General features: G+C 43.8%; 1 protein-coding gene across 1 annotated transcript in view; it reads right to left on the bottom strand.

Annotated features, from left to right (window-relative positions):
- Arhgap10 (Rho GTPase activating protein 10) overlaps positions 1-24941 on the bottom strand; it is a 157771-nt gene that overhangs the window by 101243 nt on the left and 31587 nt on the right. Inside the window, exons 9-11 of the mRNA XM_050123185.1 lie at positions 20443-20524; positions 17589-17634; positions 15346-15411 (exon numbers count right to left, since the gene is read on the bottom strand). Of these exons, the coding sequence (XP_049979142.1) occupies positions 15346-15411; positions 17589-17634; positions 20443-20524 (194 nt within the window). The remainder of the gene's footprint in view (positions 1-15345; positions 15412-17588; positions 17635-20442; positions 20525-24941) is intronic.

Below are 24941 nucleotides of genomic sequence, written 5' to 3'. Positions count from 1 at the left end.
CCAGCACAGCTCCACCAGCGGCTTCTCCAAGAGGCCCTCTTTAATGAGGACCATTATGCCAATACCCCAGAGCTGAAATGCTGGGGTCAGCCCGGATTTCTTCCTTACTGTTGTCTACATCCGACAGGTGTGTACATGTGTGCAAACTGTGTGCATGTGTGCAAACTGTGTACATGCCAGTTACTAAGAGACCCTCTAAAGAAACGCAGCCAGAATCCACTCCAACACCAGTGGTGTTGCCCCTTTGACTGGTGCTGCAACTCCTCGGGTCCTCTCCGTGTCTACGCTACACATTGTAGCAGGGCCTGACCTCACCCACCTACCTGTACCTCCCACAGTTCTAATCAGATGAGACTACGAGAAAGCACATACACAGACGCTCAGACCGTCCCTCCCGGCTCCATCCAGGCTGGCCCCTCAGCTGACAACAACAATATCCCCTCATCCTCACAAACGTACTCACCTGCCATGATTTAGTCACCAAATAGGTGTTAATCAGAAGTTCAGCTCCTCCGAGTCAGACCCAGGGAAAAGCCAAGTTTCCTCAAACCATCCCACAGAAACCTGCCTCTTTTGTTTACTTTTTACCAGAACTTACAATGAATTCCTTCCTAACTTCGATGTTTCATACATTTTAAGACAAGCCGTGCCCTGCTACTAACAATTCCTGAAGCCAAGTCTGAGTGCCTAGCCTAATCCCAGGTCACTTCCTAATTTTCTCACTCAGTGAGAAGGTTCATTTTCACAGTGCTCACACCCTCCAACCTAACGTACATACTGCACAGTATGTATTCCTTGTTACCTTTTAACTTATGAGATTCTAAATCTCAAAACACAGTCTTAAGAGCTTTTAAACAAATGTGTGTGTGCCAGTATTTTACCCCACAGCTCATCCCGACACAGAAATGACCCAGGAAATACTCATCTCACCATGCTCTGGTTCTGACGGTGCCTAATGTATGACCAGTGGGGACAAGCTATGTATGTCCTGAAATTAATTTAAAACTATAAAGAGTAGGGCAAGATAGAATTCTGAACTTAACAAGCTAAAATCCACAAATTATTACACATTTTCCAGGGCACGGATGCTCACTAGTGCACAATGATAATTTTCTAGTTTTAATAAAAACTTTTGCTCTCCTCAGTGTTCAGAGTTTCCTTCCTCCTCATCGATAAGGCACAGTAAACATGGGCAAACCTTGAGAGGCTGATGGCAGCAGCCACTGAGAAAAGCAGGTATGCCTGTCTCTCCTGATCTACCGTGGTCCCATCACGGGACCACACACCTTCCACAGGCAGAGAGCCCAAGAATAGGGACAAGGCTCCCTGCCTCACCTCTCCACAGCCAGTTTTTTTCTCGCGTAACCCAGAAGAAGCTGCCCAGCCAGGGTGCACTCTGCTCCAGGGGACATTCTGAAGCTACTGGCACCAGTCACAGAAGAGGAAGGAAAAGAAGGTCACCTGGGACCAGAAAAGGAATCAGATGCAAGAAGAGATCTGAGCAAACACTGCAGTGGCTGTGCACTAAACCCCGATGATGGACAGGAATGCACAGGACTCTCAAATCAACGAGCATGGCGGTCCGAGCAAGACCAAGGAGTTATGTCTGGTGAGGTCTCCTTGTGGTCGCCCTTTAGTAGGAGGGCAAGAGCAGAGGCAAGTGGGAGAAGAAGAGAGGGTGAGGGAAGAGGTGCATGAGCTAAGGTGCACTCCACAGCTACAGCAGAGTCCTCTTAACCAACTTGGAGTTTCCCAGCCATGGACTTGAGGAGTCAGACTCCAACCACTGCAAGCTGTGAGCGACAAGTAGAGAGAGTCAGACAAAACAGCAACGGGTGGGGAGACACCCAAAACAAAGACGGCTTCTGGAAGAAGAGGCCAATGACCAAATAAGAGGAAAGTGAACAGAAACCAGACAGACAAAGCCAGCAGGTTATGTAACACCTAATCTCCTAGGACTGAGGACTGATTCTCAGGTAAAACTGCACAGATACAGTGTGACAACTAGGAAACTAAAGGCCAGCAGGCAGAGACTACTGAGCCATGACGTCATCTTCCCCTTGGTTCCAGGAGGAGGCCCTCAGCTTAGTAACTCCATCTGCACATATCGTGTGCTACCCTGTAACAAATAAAGCCAGTAAGTCAATGAATGAGATGGGTAATGGACTAAGAACCTGGTGGATAGTGAAAAGAATATGGCAAGAAGCAGGAAAATTCTCATTTTCCCATGTGTGTACGTAAAACGGCATCCGTATCAAGCCCGAGGGGAGCCGAAGCACTCAGTGCCAACAGACACAAGACAATTTTTGAAGTATTCTACAGGTGTGTGAGTCTACAGACATAAACGCTCAAACTCCATTGGCCTACAAACCAACATTCACTCGGCTCTCGGCTAGCAACCCGCGGAGCACCTGGTATATGAAGTATATAAGGTGCTGAAGCGTTGTGGAATCTGCATTTGTGTGTGATGACCACAGGGGAGAGGTCATTAACGGTCACATTCACAGAATTTACATCAGGTGGGAGTCCATATGTGACTCAGTTTCCCTCTGAAGTCCATTCTGACTTATAAGGCATTTGTGTTCAAAGTTGCCTACTCTGCTTTTTCCAATAACCTTGAGGACTATGAGAGACTTCTGATTAGCCCATGGGAAAGAGCACTGTGCCCACGAGAAAAGAAGACTCTATCTAGTAGGAAGAATACTGCTGACGGCAAACCTCAGGAACATCAAGAGAGAAGTGAGGCTGCTCACTCAGGCCAGGAATGGTCCTGTGGTTAGACACTGACTGACTGATTGTACTGCTTTCTGCTTTTGTACATAAGCAAGCTCTGAAATAAAATCAAGACTGGCCAGAGCAGGCTGGTAGTCCCTCGAGTCTATCCTGTGTTTTCTGCCTCAGTTTCTCTCAGTCTAATGTTTCTTTAGCCTAAGGGCCTCCTCCCAGGTACCCCTCTGCTGATTTCTGTCGGAGCAGGCTCCAACATCGGAAGTCTGCAATGTCTCATTTTTAGAACACATATGCTCATACATGTATGTATAGACACACATACACCTGTGCACACACAAACACAAAGGCAATCTATAGATCACACCGGCACTGAAAAAGTCCTAGGGTGAAAAAAAAAAAGCATAAAATTTCATGCACATATAAATAACTATTATGTTTATCATATTCAAATTACATATTCACATATTTATATTTTCAAAATGCTAAGACTTGAAAACAAAAGAAAAAAAGGTAGTCTACATAAAATCAGTAAGAACTACTGTGAGAAAATCCTCACAGCTTGGCCAAAACATGGCACGCTATGCAGATAGCTTTTTAAAAAGTTAGAAGCTCACAAACATTATTTCATGTCATGGAACAAAAAAATGTAAAAATGTAAAGTTATGTTCCATATATATACATAATTATCCTCAGTAAGTGCACAGTACACACTTCCAACCTATCTACTTCATTGGGTTACAGAAAACTAAACAGGCTGATACATGAAACTCAGCAATGCATGGCATTCTCACGTTCTGTCTCATCTTAAATATGAACGGACAGAACCATGCATGAGCTGCCGTGTTTTCCTAGGGCACAGATTCACCTCTGTAAATTTCAGGAGTTAATATCTACTTTACTCTAAACCTCTGGAGGGGAGCTAGCCAGCGCTAAACATGTTTGCATGTTAAACCGTGCAAAGAACAATGTAGCCGCTTCTCAGCACTGATGGAGCTGCGAAGCTCAACACAGCACGGAAGACCTTGGTAGCCTCATTAAAACAAACCAAAATCCTGGTACTATATAAACTTGTTAACGTGAGTAGGTACAAATCCTTACAAGCTAAGGTGGCCTCCAGTACCCTGGAAACTTGACATTCTGCCACTTCTTTGCTGTGAGCCTGGCAAGTTGTTCACCTAAAAGCCAATGGGTTGTGGAAACTGAATGACTTAACACTTGGCAAAACACAGGAACAAACCTCACATATGGAGTTCTACTCAGAAATAAAGAATGAAATCAGCTTTCTTCAAGTAGATGGATGGAGCCAGAGATCATCACACTGAAAGAGCTTGGCTCAGGAAGACAAGGGTCTCCGTTTTCTCTGATGTTAAACTGGGAAAAGTGGGAAACTAAGAGTGGTGCCCACCATCGGGAACGGAAGACCCAGATAAACCTGAGAAAGCTTAAGAAGGGTTCTAGACACACACAAAAGGAGCCACACTCCGCGCCTAGTCTCATGTCTCTCATGCAGGTCACACGACAGAGACGTGTCTCCTGGCAGCTGCCACCACGCCATGAGCTAAGATGTATGGTGGGTTCCCCTCGTGTGTCTCCCAGCCACTGCCTGAGGACTTGAGCTACCAGCGCCAAGTCCCTCCAGCAAGCTGCACGGTGGGTTTGGGGTTTCCTTCATGCAGACAGAGAAGATCACAGATAGTGAAGTTAAGACAGATTCAGATGGAAAAAACCTCTCAACGGGTTAGAGTGTGTTTAAAAACATTAATAGGCTCAGGAGGAAAAAGGTATAAACACTCACTATACCTATACCTCTATCTATCTATCTATAGCTTTATAAGAAAATAAAGTTCTTAAAAGGGAGTAAAGTAAAATAAAAAGAAATAAGTCAGATAAGATGGAAAATACACAGAAAGTCTAGATTCTGTATGTTATTATGTTCGTCTTTGAATTTTTGGCTGCTAAAAGACACTGGATTATAAAAACTGCTAGATTCAACCAACCTATATACTGTAAAAATATCTTGACTTCAAATTTTGGTTAAAAGAGGTTTTACTTTAAGGAAGACATTATGCTTTTATTTCCACGGGAAATGAGAATATTGAATGTGGATTCAATATTCCAGATTAAGGAAATTCCAATTTTATCAAGAATGACTTCCTAAAATCATGACAACAGACATAAAAGAAATAATCCTATTTGGACTACAAGACACATGATGTATATATTAGCTGCTCAGACATAAAACAAGAAATCATTGACTTGTGTACAATGTAAAGTCTATACTTAATGGATATGCATGTTACCTTTAAAAGTTTATGTATTTTCAGAACAAGGGGACCAGACACCAATAAAAATGGATGGTCCAGGTGATCCAGCATCCAGAACAGTTTCAAGGCTGTTGACTGAGATGATGGAGCCTCCCGGAATACTCTTAAGTCAAGACTTAACAATTATCCTAATTTTCTCAAGATACCAGTGCCCATGGACAACAGGAAGTAGTCTAGAGATGAAGTCCCAAGAGATGGAATATGAGGGGTTGGTTACTGACTATTCAATGGATTATAAATGTTTGTCATTGTTTAGGAGGGTGAGTTACAAATTGTTATGGATCATTGAAAAAAAAAGCTCTAACAAAGGAGTTAAATTCAGAGACCTCTTTCTAAAAGAAGAAAGGGGGTATGATGTAAAAATGATGGGGAAAAGGATAGATTTTTAAGTCTACTTCAATCCAAAACACAACCATTAATCTCAAAATATTTTACATTGGTATAGATTTTAATTTATTGATACAAATTTAGAGTTATTTCTATTATGCTGTCTGTATATTTCTACTAGTTTGGGATATTGTGCTTATGCAGTTCATTTAAAATGTAATATATAATTAAGAAATACACATTAATAATTAGTCATCTATAATAGTGAAACTTGTAGTGATGTTAGGTCATACACAGATATATTTAAAAAGTTAGTCTTCGAACACTTCAACCTACAGAATATGGATGTCATCTGATATATTTAATAACCTAAGGCTTGTCCTGACAGTACGACATCTCGGCTCCTAACAGCACCAATCTACTTCAAAGAAAATGATGGGCAACAAAGAAATCCCATATAGAGTTTATTTTCTTATACCAAAGCTAGCCACTTGGGCAAAAACTGCCCTTGCCTCAAGTACTGACAGTTTAATGTACAAACTGAACCAGCAGGACCAAAAAAAAAAAAAAAGGACTGCCAAACTTTTTCAAGACAAGGTAGGACAGTCCTTCAAGCTTCCCTGGTTCTCAGAAATGTCTGTGAGATATACTAGATCCATGGGCAAAAGATGGGCACCACAATATCACAGGAAAACCTAGGGTGATGTCTAGACAGCCATATGTCCCTGTCATTAGATAACATTTCACTCTTCTGGGGTCTTTGATGGAATTTAAAACTAGATAGTCATGGGAGTTTTCTCTTTAGTTACGATAAAAGGTAAACTAGGTATAAAACTTCAGAGTCATAAAGATAAGATAAATACTGGAGTATTTTCTATAGATTTGCCAAATACAAATGAACTGGATATTGTAACTAATTCTTACTTAATAACTGCTTTGTTATATATAGTTTTGCGATGCAACAATTAGAACCTTTCTTTTTAATTAGACAAAAGGGGGAAATGCTGTGGAATAATCCTTTTGTATACTGTGAATATATATTACTCTCATCAGTTAATAGAAAACTGACCAGCTGATAGCCAGACAGGAAGTATAGGAGAGAGAAGGGTGGAATCAGTGAAGCTTCCAGGAGACACAGAGGAACAAGACATGCTGGAGGACATAGATTAGCAGGAACGGGCTAATTTAAGTTGTAAAAGCTAGTTAGTAAGAAGCCTGAGCTATTGGCCAAGCTTTTGAAATTAATATTGAGTCTCTGCACCAGTTATTTGGGAATTGGTTGGCTGGAAAGAAACTTCCACCTACAAAAAAAAAAAAAAAAAAGGACTTCAAAACTAAGAGGGGTGCTACTAAAGAGGAATGACAGGTGAGGTTAAGATACAAGGCCAAAGAAGGTAAAAAACTGTTCTGCAATATTACTTTAACTATGTAAGGGTGTGCTACATTTGTTTATGATGTATTTGCTTAACAATGTAAGGATGTGTGACATTTGTTTCACCTTGCCTAAGGCACCTGATAGATTTAATAAAAAGCTGAATGGCCAACAGCTAGGCAAATGACGGACAGGTGGAGCTGAGGGGCAGAGAGAATAAGTAGAAGGAGAAACATAGGCAGAAGAGAGAACAAGAAAGAAAAGGAGGGAGACACCAGGGGCTAGACAGACAGACAGGAGAAAGCAGAAATGTGGGGCATACAGACTGAAAGAAAGGTAAAAAGCCCTGAGGCAAAACATAGAAGAATAGAAACAGGTTACATTAAGTAAAAAGGGCCAGCGGGACAAGTCTAAGCTAATGCCGAGCATTCACAACCAATACTAAGTTTCTGTGTTATGATGTGGTGGGGGCTGGTGGTCCAGGACAGCCTGTCGCAGAGATCCTTTACATTGTCTAAATAACAGACGCTAACAATGCGAGAAGAGCCAGGCACTCGTTAAAAGCTTTTGACTGGGCTATAAAAATTTAAACCCAATTTCAAAATAGCTAGGTATAATACACATGAAAGACATGCTGCTCTCAGCCCATATTTATAAAATAGAGCACAGGCCAGGAAGAGAGTCAACATTTCCTTTATAGGAATGACTCCCAGTTGTTGGGGACTGCAGACCACCAGACCCTGAATTTCCTGTAAACAACTTGTTTTCCTCTGCTCTGAGCAGCCTGCAGCTGCTCTGAGCATGACACCCTCAGGAGTTCCTGGTGGCAGGGGAGTGGTTTCTGGTGGGTTTTACAGCTGAAAATCCTAGGAGCTGGGGAGTGGCTATCAGTTAAGGATCCCTATATAAGCTTCCCTGGAGTACAATAAAGAGGATTGGGTGGCAAAGATAAAATGCGGAATGACTGCTAGGATTTGGGACATAGTTTACGTAAGAGGTGATGGTGATTTAAACTAGGGTGCAGCATGGAGATGCCTCAAAAATTAAATACAGAACTGTCATATGAACAAATAGTCACACTCCTGAATGAATGTACAGCCAGTAGAGGAGAAGCCAGCATGTCATATAGGGCAGTCACCTATATGGAATAGACAGGTGGATGTTGGTCACCTATGTGGAGTAGGCAGGTGGATGTCGGTCACCTTTGTGGTGATCTTGGTAACTGAGGGTCAAAGAAGCAAACACAGTACATGGCTCTAGCTCCCAAGACTCACGCATGGGCCATTGTTTCTACTTCAAGAGAAGTACCTTCTTCCTTCTACCAGTCTCAAAGAAACTGAAGAGGACCACTCCTAACAGGAACATGGCATAAACTCAGTTACGTCTATGACAGTTAACACTGACTGTCAACTGGACACGACCTAGAATAACTCACGGAGCATGCCTCTGCTCACATCTGTGAGGGAATCACTGGGTTGGCTTAGACGCTGGGCAGCCCTGTGAGCGATATTCTTGACGAGGTTAACTGAAATGGAAAGACAGACCCACTGTGGGTGGCATCTTTGCATGGGTTTGGGTTCCCAAGTGTATGAACAGGAGAAGTAGCTTGAGCATTAGCATTCATCCTTCTTTCTGTTTCCTGACTGTGGAGGACACATGAGCAACTGTTTCAAGCTCTGGCTGCCCTGACTTCCTCACCATGCTATACTGAACTGTGAGCCAAATTCAGACTCCCTTCTTTAAGCTACTATCAACTATCTTAGAATTGGGCTGGAGTTCATCTACGTCACCGTCCCCCTAACACCATGTCCTCCGGTGTCCTCCCTACAGGAAACAACCCAAGAACCACTGTCCGACATCCACTAACCCACGTGTAGCCAGGAAAGAGAAGTACTAAAGTCAGCTGAGATGGGCGGAGCAGCCAAATAAAAGTACTCTCAGACTCATCATCGATATATACAGCTCAAACCAGGTAACCAGGATCAATCTCACACTCCTTTTCCCTTCTGCGAATTTTCCAGAAACATGAGAGAATGTTCTAGGCATGGTGTTCTTTTGAGCACCTTCCTTTCTTTACCATCTATCCCTCTTAGCGCTCAAGACGGTCTACTTCTCAAGTGACTACAGCAGAATGAGGAACAGAAAAGGTACAAGCGAAATCAACTAACTCAGCTGCTTGTTCCAGAAGCCACACAAAATGAGTGGATCACGTGGAGATGTTCCCATATATATATTCTGCCATGATGGGAAAGCAGAATGCCTTCAAAGTCCATCCGTGTTCCTAAGCCACACACTAATGGCACTTCTTAATTATCAGGAGCACCAGTTGCTAAATTTACCTCTATGCTAGTCAGGAGCACTCACATGTACCATCACCATAACAACACAGGAAGGAGATGCAGGCCACAGCCTCCTTCACAGATGATAAAGGGACTGTGATGTGGAGATGCTGATAACCCACAAGCTGAGCCTACACATCCACCATGACTTGTAAATGCACCACTGTTGTTTTCTGGACCCTGTGCAACGTCCAAGCCCAGAGAGTCCCAGAAGCTAGATCACACACATAATCACTAGACAGAGTTCACTCCTGTTGCGTGGGTTTCGGGGCTAAGGAGGAGGAAGTGAACAAAGCCAGAGACAAACAAAAGATGAGAGAGCTGGAGAATTCTTGGCTGAGAAGAGAAGCCACTGTACTAGAAGAATTAACTCAAGCACCAACCGTCAACAACGTGGACATGCAGTGAGCAGGGACACGGGTCATCCATCCATCCCTTTGCAAATATTTGCCCTCACTAGTTTAACTCAATCATTCATCTAAAGTTGATAGCTTTTTGGAGTGAATTTTCTTAAAATGAACGTCGGCTAACTGAGGAAAAGAATGTGCAGCCAACTCGCCTGGCTGCAGTATTTCAATTGTGCATTTGCATTTCTGCAGACCCAGTGGCTCTTCAGCTCCCTCCCACAGGAGATGGCCTACCAGCTCGGGTAAGTTTTCTTAGGACAGCTGCTCTTTATTTTCTTCATTTTGCCTGGAATTTGCCCTTGGTGACTTAGGACTATTGTGCAATCATGGTAAACTATCCTGCCGCTTCCCTTGGGCACCTTCCCACCCAAAGTCATCGCCAAAGACTAATGGTGAAACTGGCCATTGTCTTCAGCCAGGGCCAGAGCTCGTCAGGAAAATTCTCCTGTGCTGTTCAAAGGGAAACGAACGAGGTGACACGTGACAAATCAGGGTCTGTCATGACTTATCCACCCTGAACTCACAGCTTCTTACGTTACTGGATTTGATAACTCACAGCTTGCCTCCATCAACATTTTAATGCCATGCTCTAGAAAATTACAGTGCATATTCAAATTATGAACATATGGAAGACTTTTAAGAGAAACTTCATAAACAAAAGTGACATACAAGTTTAGATTTAACATAATGACTATTTTAAAAACAGTAACTAAGATGTTTTTAAGCAAAGGAATTACTGTTTTTGCTTACAATATTGAACGTATACTCAAAATTGAGTGTTCTGCAGGCCCATCAAGAAAAACTGAACAAAAAAAAATTAAAAACTAACTGGGCATGTTTCCTTTCAAGAAAGGGAGTTATTTACTTGAGGAAACTAATCACTGTTCACTCTCTGAAAGCATTACTCTCCTCCATACGCAATGGGACTCATCTCTCTATCTTCTATATTACCATAGTACAGAAAGATGCCCATATAAACTCCTAACAAATGGAAAGATCCTGTATATGCTACATGAAAATATTAATTCTAGCTACATATAGACAGACAAACCCTTCCAAACATTTTATAACCTGCAATCTGTCAATTCGTCAATTGGCAATGTTGGCCCTACCTCTTGAATGCCCAAGCCCAAGCTATTGCTTCTCAAATGCTGGCTACACACACAAGGTGCTGGTTGCACACAAAGGATAAGAAAGACGTTTTCTCTGTTCCAAATAAATAGATTCTCAGAAACAAAACAAGCACAGGAAACATAATTAGCAAAGCCAGGGTGGGAAATGAAGAAGGAACACCAGTGCCCTGGGATAAACACAACTCAGGGAAAGACCGAGAAGATGGAGGCCAGCACAGCTCATAAAGCTAGCTCCTTCCTTCTCCACACGCCAGGTGTGTGAGATCCTACAAAGTCTTTACAGAAGCTAAGGGGCCTCCCAAAGAATTGTTCTATACCTCACAGCAGCTTACACCTCATGACTTCCTGCCACTAGGAGTCAAGGTGAATCCTTCCAAAGCGGCCTGAGTGCCTGCTCCACCACACTGGGCTCCTGCCTTTCCTGGCTCTCCTGAGAACTCAGACTACAGAAGCTTCGCCTTCATTTACACACCAAACACTGACTCTCACTCCTGTCCCAAATCCCTTCCTTCTGAGAGCCCTGTCAGTGGGATGGATCCTGGATGACTCCCCTTCCCTGTAGATTCAGATCAACCATGAAGCCACTCTTCTGCCTCCTGGCCACGGGGCCCCACAGAAGACATCTAAATCTTTCTTGGCAGAAGAAACCCTGGAGTCTGACTCTGAGTAACGCTGAGAATTAAGAGCTTGGGACTCTTGGCAAAGGTACTGTGTGTGTCTCACATCATGAAATAAGCAGTTCGGAGGCCAGGAGCAGAGCACTACAGTTTGGATTAAACGACTTTCAAGGGCCCATATACTGAAGCAAGGAGTCTAGGAAGCAAGGCCGGGCAGAAGATCCTTAGGTCGTTTCCAGAGTGGCCCAGAAGAGGACTATGGAACTCTAGTCCCCCTTTGTTTTCTCTCCTCTCTGGTCATAAGTTGCGTGGCTTTACTTCACTACAGTCTGTCACACTGTGCCGCCTCACCACAGGCCCAAAGCAACCAGAGCAATCGATCATGGGCTGGAACTTTCCAAAACTGAGAGCTAAAATACATTTGTTTTAATTTATTTATTTCCAGACAGCCATGAATCAGGATGCTTCAGAGGAGCAAAAGACAATGCAAACACTCATCCAGAAGTGTGGGCAGAGAAGCACCCCATCCCAAGAGCCACATCACAGCTGCACAGTAAAGATAAAGGACAAGCTACCACACGGGGCTATGGAAAGGATACCCCCTCTAATCACACAGCTGCTCTACTCATGTCCAACTTCACTATCTAGAGGACCAACAATGGTCCTTCACAGGTTGGGTGGAACACAGAAATCTATGGTCACAAGAAGCACCAGGGATCCTAGAATACATCATCAGACCTATCACAAATGTCTGTGTGGCTTTGACAATCTTTACTTCACAAACAAATTCCTTGCAGAAATCTTGGAGAATAGCCAAACACCAAGTGACCAACAGGACTTATGTGACTCTGTACTATCTGCACCACTGCCATACTTACTGTCCCAATGCAGTCAGCTCACTTAGGGAGCATTGCACGCCCCACATATGGTCAGTTCTTTTCGACTAACCTTTTTAGGCGCCCTTGATCTTAGCACCCTCTAGTGCTGAGCCTGCACCTCCATCATTAAGTGCAAATTCCTTAAGTACAACTTCTTGTGTTTCCAATCAAGTTTGAATCCCGTCTCTGCATCTTAGATGACAGATCTCTGAATGCCAAGCTGTAGCAGTTGTCCTTTAAATCTTAAACGTCTATTCCTAAATCAGTCTTCATTTAACCTTCAATCTTTTCTAGCCCATCATCATAAGATTCTCTGAATGTGCAAACCTGCCACATTTTTATGTAATCACCCAGAATAATTCAACGGCTTACAAATCTTTCTGCTCTGTCTACTATTACTGGATTAAGGGTTACATGGAATCAACCTTCACTATCTAATCCAAAGGCCTATGGCAAAGCTCTGTACACCCTGAGATTGCTCAATAAACACCGGTTAGCAGCCTGGCTTCTGACTGACGCTAGAGCTGGCCTGTGATGGGTTATCTGTTACTGAGAACACTGTGCTGTTTCTTCAGAATTTTTCTGTTGTTTCTGGGAGTTAGATGAATTTTTTTTATTATTATTAAGAAAAGTAGTTGAGAAAAAGATCCCCCAAGCAGCAGACACTAGCAACACTGAAATTAACAACTGAACTCTTTTTCCAAACAAGCAGTTCTCACGAGGACAATGCTACTCAGACATTATCATCATGTGGGGAGCCTAAAACAGCCACTTTACGGCTCACGCCTTTAGCAATGAAGTCAAGTTCAATGTGGTGCCCGCGCAGCATGATTCAGCAACAAGTGTTTGATGAAATTCTTCAACTTGGGAGACATGAGCCATAAATTTCTCATGATGGTTCTGGGTAGATAAATGGATCTGACTCCAATGCATAGTGTAGTTTTATGAGCAAACTGTGGTTTGACTAATTCTGACATGGTAGCAAACCTGCTAAACAGCCCCGCCCAGCCCAAGATAGGAGGATATGCTAATATCTACATTATTTACTTTCGGACACATGACTTTTTTTTTTTCAATTCAAAATAATGATACTCAAAGAAAAAAAAAGTTACCTCTTCTTGGTGTCCTGATGACTACAGAAACAATTTGGCATTTGTCTGATCTTGGTTCAGGTAGGATTTGAATTTAAAAAAAGAAGTTCATGATCTAGAGAGCATAAGGAGCCTCAAAGCCACATGTTAAATAGAGCTAGACTGGAAAAGACTAGAAACTGCATGTATGATTCCATCGGCAAGCATTTAGCATTTCCCTACAACAACCAGAGGGACAAGAATCAGGTCTGTGAAAACCAAAGACCAAGGTGGGAATGGCAAGTCTGCAAAAGGGCAGAAAGAATCATGGAGGCAATAAAAGTCTGTGGCCATGGCAACAGCAGTAATCCAACTACACAGGCTGTACGAAATTCAGAACTTCATTTCCGAACCCCACCACTAACTGGGTAGTGTGTCCCCTGTTGGGTGCAGCACACCTCAGTGGGTGACCTCTGTCCTAGTCAGGGTGACTATGGCTGTGATGGTGCACCCTGACCCAAGCCAGCGGGGGAGGAAGCTTCAAAATCAGGGTTCACCACTGAAGGAAGTCGGGAAAGGAACTCATTCAGGGCAGGGGCCTGGAGGCTGCAGAGGCCATGGAGGGGAGCTGCTTACCGGCTTATTCCCCATGGCTTGCTCAGCCTGCTTTCTTACAGAACCCAGGACCAGCAGCCCAGGGATGGCCCCACCCGCCATAGGCTGGGCTATCCCCCACCAGGTTTGGCTACAGCCCTATCTCATGGAGGCATTTTCTTGATTGAGGCTCCCTCCTCAGTTGACTTCACTTTGTGTCAAGCTGACATAAAAGTATCCAGCACAGTCCCACAACATGAGGATAGGGTTAGCAAAACTGAACTCGGTGGATTACTTGAAAGACAGGAGGAGATAAAGCTGGAAGGAGGAGGCAGGTTCTAGAGAGTTCAGGGCTGTGGGGTAAACATGACCAATACGGTGTGCATGTATAAAAGTCTCAAGGAATAAAAATACACCTTAAGAGATTTCAGATTTTACTTCGATAAAGATATATGTGTGTCCGTATGTGAGCTAAAGATCAACCCAGAGCCTTGTGCATCCCAGCCTTTACCACCGAGCTAATCCCAGCCCCAAAGATCATGTAATAAGATACCACAAGAATAAGAAAACCATCTTTAAGGTACGTGAACCAATGTGGTAAGAATTAGCTTTCCAACTGCTGATTCTTCCAAAGGTTTGTATGAGCTGAAATGAATTGTGTCCCTGAAAAGCTCTAGCACCCGGAACCATGGGATGTAACACTTAAAAAAATGAAAGGTCTTGAAGGAGATGGTGAGGCTATTAAAACTAAGCTTGGGCATGTGCACAGACAGACAGACACACAAACACACATACACACACTGTTGTGACCATGACTTAAATCCTTATATATAATAATAATTTTTTTTTTAAAAAGAGCAAACCTAAATACACAGACAACAGGGACATGTATACTCAGAGAAAAGTCATGGTGGGAAGATGCCATCTGCAAGCCAGGGGCACAGGCCTCAGCAAAACTAGTCCTGTCTCCCCCTGTGCTTGGCCTTCCAGCCTCCACACTGTGAGGATGCATCCCACCTCAGTCATCTGCCCTGTGGTATTCTGTGTGATAGCAGATCTAACAAGCAAATGTGATTCCATTTTAACCATGGCCGTGTTTAAACATAAAGAAGAAATATGTGACATTCTCCCATATTTGCATGGGGGAAAATGAAGGAACCCACACTGCCATAACAAAGGAATAACTGACCCTGCTATCTAGAAAGACGACTATTTACGCTGTAACGTGTAAGCATGCGCCGAGTGCTGCAGAGGTCTGCGGTGTTACACACCTCCAGACCTCCAGACCTCCCGACTGTTTACACTGTAGCGTGTAAGCATGGGCCTAGTGCTGCTGTGGTCTGCGGTGTTACACACCTCCGGACCTCCAGACTGTTTACACTGTAGCGTGTAAGCATGCGCCGAGTGCTGCCGTGGTCTGCAGTGTTACACACCTCCGGACCTCCAGACTGTTTACACTGTAGCGTGTAAGCATGCGCCGAGTGCTGCCGTGGTCTGCGGTGTTACATACCTACAGTTTCCAGGACTAAAGCTACGAGTGAGCATGACTGTTACCTCGTGTCTCAACAGCACTGATGCACTTTCTGAGAATCGTGAATCCCATCGTATCCAGCTGTGCACCTAAAAGGAACAGGCGTAAAATGTTACAGGATGAGTAGTTACTGTTTCTTTCCCTTTTAAAATAAAGAAAACAAATTTAAGGTAATGGCACTTTTGCTTCATAGTCTGAAAACTGCTGAAGGCTGTGCATTGCCCATAGAAATGGCATCACTGGAAAATGTATTTGTTTGTAGGAGCCTCCATGCTGAAAATCAAGATGTCCAATTTTTATAATTCAACTTGCAATATAAAATATGTTAAGTTAATAAATACAGAATATTTTAAACAGTTAAAAAAATACCAATCTCTAAAGGAGGCTACATAGAAATAATCTCCATATTTTGCCAAAACTCCTAGAAGTAGCTCAGTTAGAGAAAACTCGAAATACGAATGAAGGCTTTTCAATGTGAATCTGAGCTTCTGATTAACAAGGGAAAGTTTCTGTTAAATGCTTCCTGGCCAATGAGCGTTCTGATAATTTTCACTGGACATCAAGCTTTTTTAATGCTTTTATTATTTTCATAATTTGAATTTAAAATAGATGATTCATGTGATCTATTCAGAGGCCAATTTGAAAATGCAATTTTATTCTTTTTCTAGTACAAATGTTTGCTTATGACCAAGCTGGCATATATTTGTAGATTTTGCGTTAACACAAAGTCTGTTTTTCGAGACAGACTTTCTCTGTAGCCCTGGTTGTTCTGGAACTCTCTCTGGAGACCAGGTTGTCTCAAACTCAGAGATCCACCTGCCTCTCCCTCCTGGGAGCTGGAATTAAAGGGATGAGGCACCACTGCCCAGCTTTCAAGTGAATTTTAATGGTTAAAATTGAACAGCTGTGTCCAGAATCCACTACTGATAACACTTTATAAAACACAAGTTATCTCTTCTTGCTTTGCAAACCATTCCCAGGGGGTTTATTTACAGTTCTTTAGGATGAACAAGAAAGGACAGAGACAAAGGGGAAAGGCCAGAAGGAGGGACACAGCGAAGAGGGCCTGGAGGACACCAGTCCAGGAAAGAGGAAGAACACGCTCCCCTGCAGGGGCACCTGTCAACGTCCAGTACCAGGCTATAGATCTGTAGTCTTCGAATCGAGAATTAGCAGAACTGATCACAACTGTTTCTATTACACAGCCTATGGCTTTGCTAAGTGCAGTCTTAATTCCACCAAATCTACCAAAAGTGAGTACAAAGCGAGTGTGCCACACTGTGCAGTTTTTGTCTCCTATCGGTACTCCGAGTACACAGGTGGGGAACACTTTGTTTTCCCTGGTGCGGATCCTTGCCATGCAGTACGTGAACAGCTCAGCCACAGCTATTTTCCAACGTTTAAGAGAATATGCCGTATATAGCAAACATTCAGAGGCTGCAAGACTAGAAGCTGTTAAGGGCTGACAGGAATACCTGGGTTGTCAAAAGTAAACCAAAGCAAGAAAATTAAAGCCATAGGTTTATGAAAGAAGAGTTCTCAGTCCTGACTGCCTGCCAGAATCACAAGACTGCCAGAAACGCCATCCGGCACAGAACCACAGTCCAAAGGACCACAGCCTCCACAGAACCACGGCCTCCACAGAACCACGGTCTCCACAGAACCACGGCCTCCACAGAACCACGGCCTCCACAGAACCACGGCCTGCACAGAACCACGGGCTGCACAGAAACACTGCTGTATATAATAAGTGCTCACATAAGAAAATCTGCCCAGTAACTAGGGGTTCACCATCCAGCTGGGGCCACTCTTATTATGTATTACTCACTGTGGCCAAGGATTACTGTTTCAAATATCTGAAGTAATTCTTACGTTCATCTTAACATTTCTCTCCCTTTCTCTTGCTCACTTAACATGGCTGCCGTGCACTACAGCATTAGGACCTTTGCAGCACCCAGCTCCTCTCAACCAAACATCACCATGTTCCAGGACTCCATCATTTCTACTGAGAGTGACAAGCGGCAGGATGAGGAGGCCTGGAAGCAGAGGGCCAAGGAGTAGCCTCTTCCACAGGCTCCTGAAGCTTCCATCAGAAGCTTTCTCAATGCCATTCAGGACTGTAGACCTAAACTACGAAAAGACCAGAGGGGAGCTCACAGTAATGCTCGGGTGGGCAATGAGGGCTGCCCGTGAGCTTTAAAAAGGTACAGACTGCGCCATAGCAACAGCTTGGGGTTGGTGACTATCAGGAGAAATAAACACTTACCTCCTTCTGGTCTTGGAATGATGGTTTTATTACAAGTATGGATGAGCTAGTAAAACAAAGAAAGAGAGACCACTTTCAGCAAATCAAGTCAAGGAAGAACATGTAAATTTTCAATTTTACCAACTCAATATTAGATAATGTAGCACATGAAATACACATTTGGTCTCCACCTCTGCTTTAGAGAACAGAGTTCCTGCACACCCGGAACCTCCTGACAGAAATGTTTTGCTATTCAGGAGCCCTTTGAGACAGCTCTAAATTTATGCTAAATAAGCAGCTTGGGAAACGAAACGTGTGCAGCATAAGTCCACGGGAGAAAAAACTTCACATTGGGCCTCATCCCCTGACTCTGTAGGATCCCACGCCCGCCGAGAGTGCATCCCACGCTGGGGTGGTGGCCCTCCTGCAGGGGCATGGCATTCTTCACCACCCACCCGCACTGCACACCCAGCCCTATGCACGGCTTCAGCATGCCCGCTCTGGGGTTGTGTTCACCAATTACCACACCCAGGTTATACCACAGTGTGCTGCGAAGACCAGGACTTGTCACTGGCAGAACTGAAACAGAGGTGACCTAGATGCAAATGCCCAACTTGTAAGATCTGCCACCAACACTCCAGACAGCAGTGCCAGAGTTGAAGTAAGTTAGGACAGCCAGCTTAAGTCAGAACTAGTCAGTGTGGGGAAGCCCTGTGTGGAGTCTGCACGAGACTGCAGGGGCGCTGTGCTGTCCGTGGCTAATGACGTGCTCCTGTGCATGCATATGCAGAAGCAACGCATGCAGGGCTTTTCTCGGTTTGCTTCTCTCTAAAGAAGCATGCCAGACTGACAGACAAACAAACAAACAAACAAACAAAAAGACGGCAGGGTCTGCAGTCCTTAAGGAACTTGGTACAAGTCTGTGTAAACGGGAAACTCTCCACCTTACACAGGTTGACTAACTGATACATTCCAACCAATGATATCTAGCTCACTGTTTCCTGACTGCTCCTGAATTTCACAAGAGTAGGAGATAATCCATGCCCATGTTTAAGCAAATAAATCCACGCTAGCGTGGCAGTCATCCGGCTTCTCAGAGTCCTAGCACTAACTACTTGCAAGGCATACAACATCCATCAATGTATGCTACACGTTACAGTCCCCATACAATGTATCACTGAACAGTCTTCCCACAGTCCTGCTGTGGTCTGGTAGGGGAAGCCAACCTGATCATGATCTCATGACTACACCAAACTGGAAGCCCATTTATCTCAAAGACTCAACCATGGATACTCGTGCTACGGAAGCTCACTGTCTACAGCACTTCTGGGAAGATCACCACGGCTAATAAAGTGTCTTTACCACAGAGGATAAAGGAACAGCCTAACTACATCCCAATACTACCAAAACTCTTTTAATTTTGGAGAGAGGATCATTCTCTGTAGCCCCAGCTGTCCCAAAACTCTTTATATAAGTCAGGCTGGCCTGTAACTCAGAGATCCGCCTGTCTCTGCCTCCCAAGTATTGGGATTAAAGGAATGTACCACCATGCCTGGCTTCAAAACTCTTTTAAACATATATACATATATGTTAATTATATATCTGCGTGTAGGTATGTGTCTCGGTCTGTGGAAGCCAGACGCATTTGACCCTCTGCAGCTGGAGTTGCAGGCGGTTACCAGCAGCTCAGCATGAGTGCTGGGACCTTTGCTGGTCCTTTGCTGCAGAGCAGTGAGCACTCCCAACCACTGAAGCACCTGCCCAGGCCTCCATCAAAACTCCAGCTAAAACTCTAAGAACTAATTAAGTATGAACAGAACGAGAGGTGTGGACAGTCCAACAAAAGAACACTTGCTCAGCACAGTGAGACCCTGAATTCCAGACTTAGTACAAAAATAAAAAAGTCAGAAACAAAAAGATGGAGCCTGATTCGGGCTCAGATATGGTCATTCTGACAGGGTGAAACAGTCTCTTTAGAACACAGCAGCTAGGCTGTCATTCTCAGACACACTACCAAGTGGCCTCTCATTCCCTGTACTTCTGAGAACACATTTTGCAGCTGGGCTCAGAGCCAGCCTAAGCAGCACTGCGTTAGCCCCTAAGGAGGCTCTGTTCTGAAGCCTCTTCCTTACTGAACCCCTCTTCCATCTTCAAATCACCTTCTACCCTAAATCTCCAAAATCGTCTGGTGCTTCCTGCTTACTTTGAATCCTAACACTTTACATGTTATGCTGAATGTCAATCTGTGTTTTTTTCCTAAAGTTGTCTCCGCTAAACCCCCAACTCGGTACATGACCTGTCAATTCTGAGCCCCAAATGCCAGCAGCACACAGAAAATAAAGCAGTGCTGGAACCAAGTGCCAATAGAGGTCAGGTTCCCTGGGACCCATGTTGTACCCTTTAGTCCATTCCTTGAAACTGTAGCCATACAGAGGCCCAGTCTCTAAGGTTACTCGATGTTGCAAAGCAAAACCATCGTATTAAGTATCAAGCCCATGTGGGGAGTGGTCGGTAATGCTGCCATGTACTTACTATCCCCTCTGAAATACACAGCAAGCATTTAATGTACTTGCCACCCCCCAAAAAACATCTGGTAAAACTGGTAAAATAGAAATTGAAAGTTTTGCTGGCTTCAAAGCAAAGTCAATTAGAACGGTAAAGTTAAGGAAGGTCAGAACTGAATTCGAACAATGTCCCAGCCATGGGTGTTCTGCATCTGCCCCAAGCTAATCTACTAGAGAGTTGCATGGCTTCCAGATGAGTTTAAACACCAGTTCCAGCAAAGAGCTGTTCTCAAATGCTATAAAACAAAAATAGCTTAGAAATGAGCCAAGTCGGCTGTCCGGGATTTGAAATAAAGCTCTGATGTTCTTACAGCTTCTTTTCCACCCAGAGCCTCCAGCCACTGTTTCCTTTCTTCCTCTGAAAACGCCTGCATGGTCAAGGGGACGCCAGGCCTGGAAGACAACAGGAAAACATCAGGTCACCCGACGTCAACACAAAACCCCCTCTTCTGGTTCCAGACACTTGACACAGGGTTTAAATGTTTTCATTAATTTCAACTACAATAAAAAAAAATAATGTAAAATCTGTTATCTAGACAATTTTTATACATGAACACATTATTGCAAAAACACTCCTAGGAATCCCCTCCAGAACACAAGGTGGGGTGTCCTTTCTATGGAGTTCAAACCGGTCTTGAATTCAATATATTGCTATCCCTGCCACCTGAGTGCTGGGATTACAGGTATATGCGACCCTGCTGTGCCAGGCCACAAGATCTTTTGATCCTGCAAAACTAAGTCTCTGTATGCCACCACTGATTTCCTGCCTACTGCTTCGCACCCCGGGGCAACTTCCACAGTATACATACACGTCTGTCTACTCTATAAATCGGGTTAATCTGAGTGCTGCAGGAAAGGAAATCACATCCTATTCATAGTTTCTGTCCAGTTTTTTTTTTTCACTTACACAAGGGTCATCCAAGTCACAACGTAAGTCGAATCTTCTTCCTTTCTAAGGTTCATACTTTATTATACATATTGCATATGATGTTCACAACCCTAATTTTTATCAAGGATATATAAATTAATACATAATCATAACACTTAATACATAATCATAACACACCTAGGAGAACGGCCAGAGTTGAAGCACTACGAACACCAACTAGTGGTGAGGATGTGGAACAAAGGAATGCTTACCCAGCACTAACCATGACGGAAGCTGGTGCAACAACCTAAGCCAGCTTGGTGGCTTCCTACAGATACGAACACTCTCTTGCCATTAGGAACCAGCCAGACAATTCTTAGTATATTCTGTATACAGAGTTATCAAGATTTATGTCCCATAGAAACCTGCACAAGATTTATTCACATCTGTTCCACGTGGGAAGTCATCAAGACATGCTTCAGTGGCTTAGGGTACAGCCACACAGTGGCTTCCTCGGTACTAAGAGAAACACACCATCAAGACACAAAAAGGCGCAGCAAGTTCATTATTACTTCTGACAGAAGTCCACAGGAGAGCACCACATGGTTTGCAGTTTCAAGATCAAACCTGGAAAAGGCTGAACTACAGCAGCAATTAAAACATCACCAGACACACTAGAGGGCAGTACAGAACGGACGCACACAAAGGAAAAGATCGGGCATCAGAAAACTCCAGAAGAGTTTCCGCACACTAGGGTCAACAGCATCACAAGTGAGAAACCTGCTGCTCCGGGGATCTTCCAAAGAGAGATGAGTCACTGGCAAGAGCCAACAGCAAATTCTCAGCCCAGAGCCAGGCAGTGGTGCTGCACACTTTTAATCCCAGCACTTGAAAGGGAGAGGCAGGCAGATCTCTGTGAGTTCGAGGCCAGTCTGGTCTACAAGAGCTAGTTCCAGGACAGGCTCCGAAACTACAGAAAATCCCTTTCTCAAAAAAACAAAACAAAACAAAACAAATTCTCAGCCCACAGCAGCAACTCCATAAACTAAAAAAATCTGTGAGTTCTAGAAATAAAGCACAAATAATGAAAAAAATGAAGTTTAGTGGCTGTATAGGACAATAAGGCAAGTATAAGGATATTTAAGTAAATTAAAATATTAAAGCAAGGTTCACACCCTAGACATCGCCCAAGGAAACAGCACTGCAGGCTGCAGAAGCTACGGTGACAACATTGAGTCAAGAGTCAGGACTGAAGCAGAGGTCAATCGTGGGTCAGAGCCGGTTTACTGGCTGACCTGAGGACACAACTGCTCTTACTGAACAATTCTCTCCAATGACCACGCACTACACCCGAGCTCCACTCCTCCATCACACTGATGCTTGGTAAATACTAAGGCAACAGAACCAATTTTATAAAAGAGAAAATGAATCAGCTAAAAGAGAACACGCTGTCAAGACATTATTCATTCTCTACTTTGACCCACTGTGACGGAAAACAAGGTTGGAACTGTGAGGACACACACACAGACACACATGCACGCACAACCTGAACAAGAGCCTGCACTTAAACATCTCCACCTATTCCCATCACACACTCAGCAAGGAGCCGCAGCAGTACAAGTGTGCAGCCTGCACAGCAGCCGAGACCTGCTCACATCCATAAGGACAGTATGGCACGAGTGTGCACCGGTTCTCCCGCAGGCCCTGGTGTGAGAAGTGGTCTAAGAAAGCTAGGACTTACTGTGTGATGGTGATATCGACTGACAATTTGACAAGGTCTACAGACACCAAAGAAAAGAGTCTCTGGACATGCCTGTGAAGGATTACTATTCTTGGCCTGAGTTGGGAACTAAATACTACTAGCACTATTCCCAGGGCTGGGCCTGGTGGCGCACGCCTTTAATCCCAGCACTCGGGAGGCACAGGCAGGCGGATCTCTGAGTTCGAGGCCAGCCTGGTCTGCAGAGCGAGTTCCAGGGCTACACGGGAAAACCCTGGTTAAAAAAGAACACAAGCTGTTAAGGACTGGATCCCTGGCTGCTAGGTTCCGCTGCTGCCGGTGCCAATAAGCCAAATCAAATTGAATTAATAAATCCAGGTTTAACGAACAAAGCAAAGCAAACTCCTGGGTGACCCTTGGGAAGGCAGGGGAGGAATCACATGGCAAGTAACGAGAGTGTTGCAGTTTGGATTACAAAGAGAGCTTACAAACTATGAATGATTTTCAGAAATTATTGGGAGATAGTAAATGACTGAGACCCTATTTAAAATTCCCTAGGGGAGATGTGAAGCCCCCCAGTGAGATTTGTAAGGGGAATAGTGATCCCAATTCCCCTGACATCTTACAGTACTAGCTCAGGTGGACTATGCAATAAAGAACCAGCAGTACATTCATTTCAAAATAATGATTCTTGGGCAATTGCATTTGCTCAATTTCTAGGCCAGTTGATTGATTGCTACAATTTGTGCAACTGCATTTCTTTATTTTTCCTAAAATTGTAATGCAAGATCCCTTAAAGGATGCTGTGTTAATTTTTAGATGGTTCTTCCAATGGAAGAGCAGCATGTGTTACTGACTGTAAAGGGTATGTGGTGAGCAGTTGAGCAGCGAGCTACTGTTGTGGTGCTCCAGCTTTCTGCAAACAGCGCATTTAATTTATATACCGGCAGTCATTACATTTTTAGAGCTCTGTAGGTCATAGAAACGGTCCTCCGCATTGGAATTAGTAATAGTAAAGTTAGAATATTGTTCCAGCAAATTCAAGATGCCATTCATCTAAGGAAACTGCCAAGCTTAGTGGGTCATATCAGAGCACACTCAAATCTTCCTGGTCCATTGGCTGAAGGTAATGTTTTAGTTAATAAATTGATTCAACTGATCACTTTATCTCAAGTTGAGCTTGAACAGCGATCACATCATCAAAATAGTGAAAGTTTAAGGAAACAGTTTGGTCTGACAAGAGAAATTGCTCATCAGATTATTAAGCAATGTGAGATAGGCCCACAATATTTACCTGTCCGTCATCTAGGAGTAAATCCTCCAGGCCTGCCTCCTAATCATTTATGGCAAAGGAATGTTAACCAGATTGCACAATCTGGAAAATTAAGATATGTGCACGTGACATATCTTATGATACATATTCAGGTTTCTCGACAGCCACTGCACAAACTGGAGAAGCCACCAAACACGTGATAACTCACTGCTTAAACTGTTTCTCATATATGGGAATTCCTAAAATTATAAAGATGGATAATGGCTCTGGATATATTAGTAAAACATTTCAGCAATTTTGTTCCTAGTGCAACAGTACTGAACCCTAAGTCTTCACATCATGCCCTTCTAATTCTTAGTTTCTCGAATGTGAATGTCCGTGAACTATGTGCCACTGACAGACTTTGGCATGATGGCACCAGAGCGACCTTCACCAAAGCAAAAGGGAAAAACCCTTGTACTGGATTATGGAAAGGATCCAATCATGTTTTAATATGGGTCGAAGGCATGTTTGCGTTTTTTCCACAGGAGAGGAATGAAGGTCTGTACAGACAGACAGGAAGTGAAACGGCTGGGCAGAGAAAGGAAGTGGTAAGGCAGGAGGAGACAGAAACTCAGTCCCTTTTTGGCTGGAAAGTGGAGAGGTAAGATGGTGATGGAGGTGGGTCTTGTAATAATAAAGAAACTGCCTCGGCCCTCATAGGACAGAAAATTAGGTAGACGGAGTAGACAGAAGAGAATGCTGGGAAAAAGAAGCTTAGTAGAGGAGTCGCCATGATTCTCCAGCTCCAGACAGATGCAGGTTAAGATCCTCCCTGGTAAGCCAGCTCGTGGGCTACACAGAATATTAGAAATGGGTTAGAACAATATGTAAGAGCTAGCCAATAAGAAGCTGGAACTAGCCGGGCCAGGCAGTGTTTGAAAGAATACAGTTTCCTTGTAATTATTTC

This window comes from Alexandromys fortis, unplaced genomic scaffold (assembly GCF_014885135.2).
Source record: "Alexandromys fortis isolate MF-2015 unplaced genomic scaffold, M_Fortis_MF-2015_v1.1 scaffold_185, whole genome shotgun sequence".
NCBI lineage: Eukaryota > Metazoa > Chordata > Mammalia > Rodentia > Cricetidae > Alexandromys > Alexandromys fortis.
Note: the sequence above shows the minus strand (reverse complement) of the source record. Positions and strands in the feature narration are given on the sequence as shown.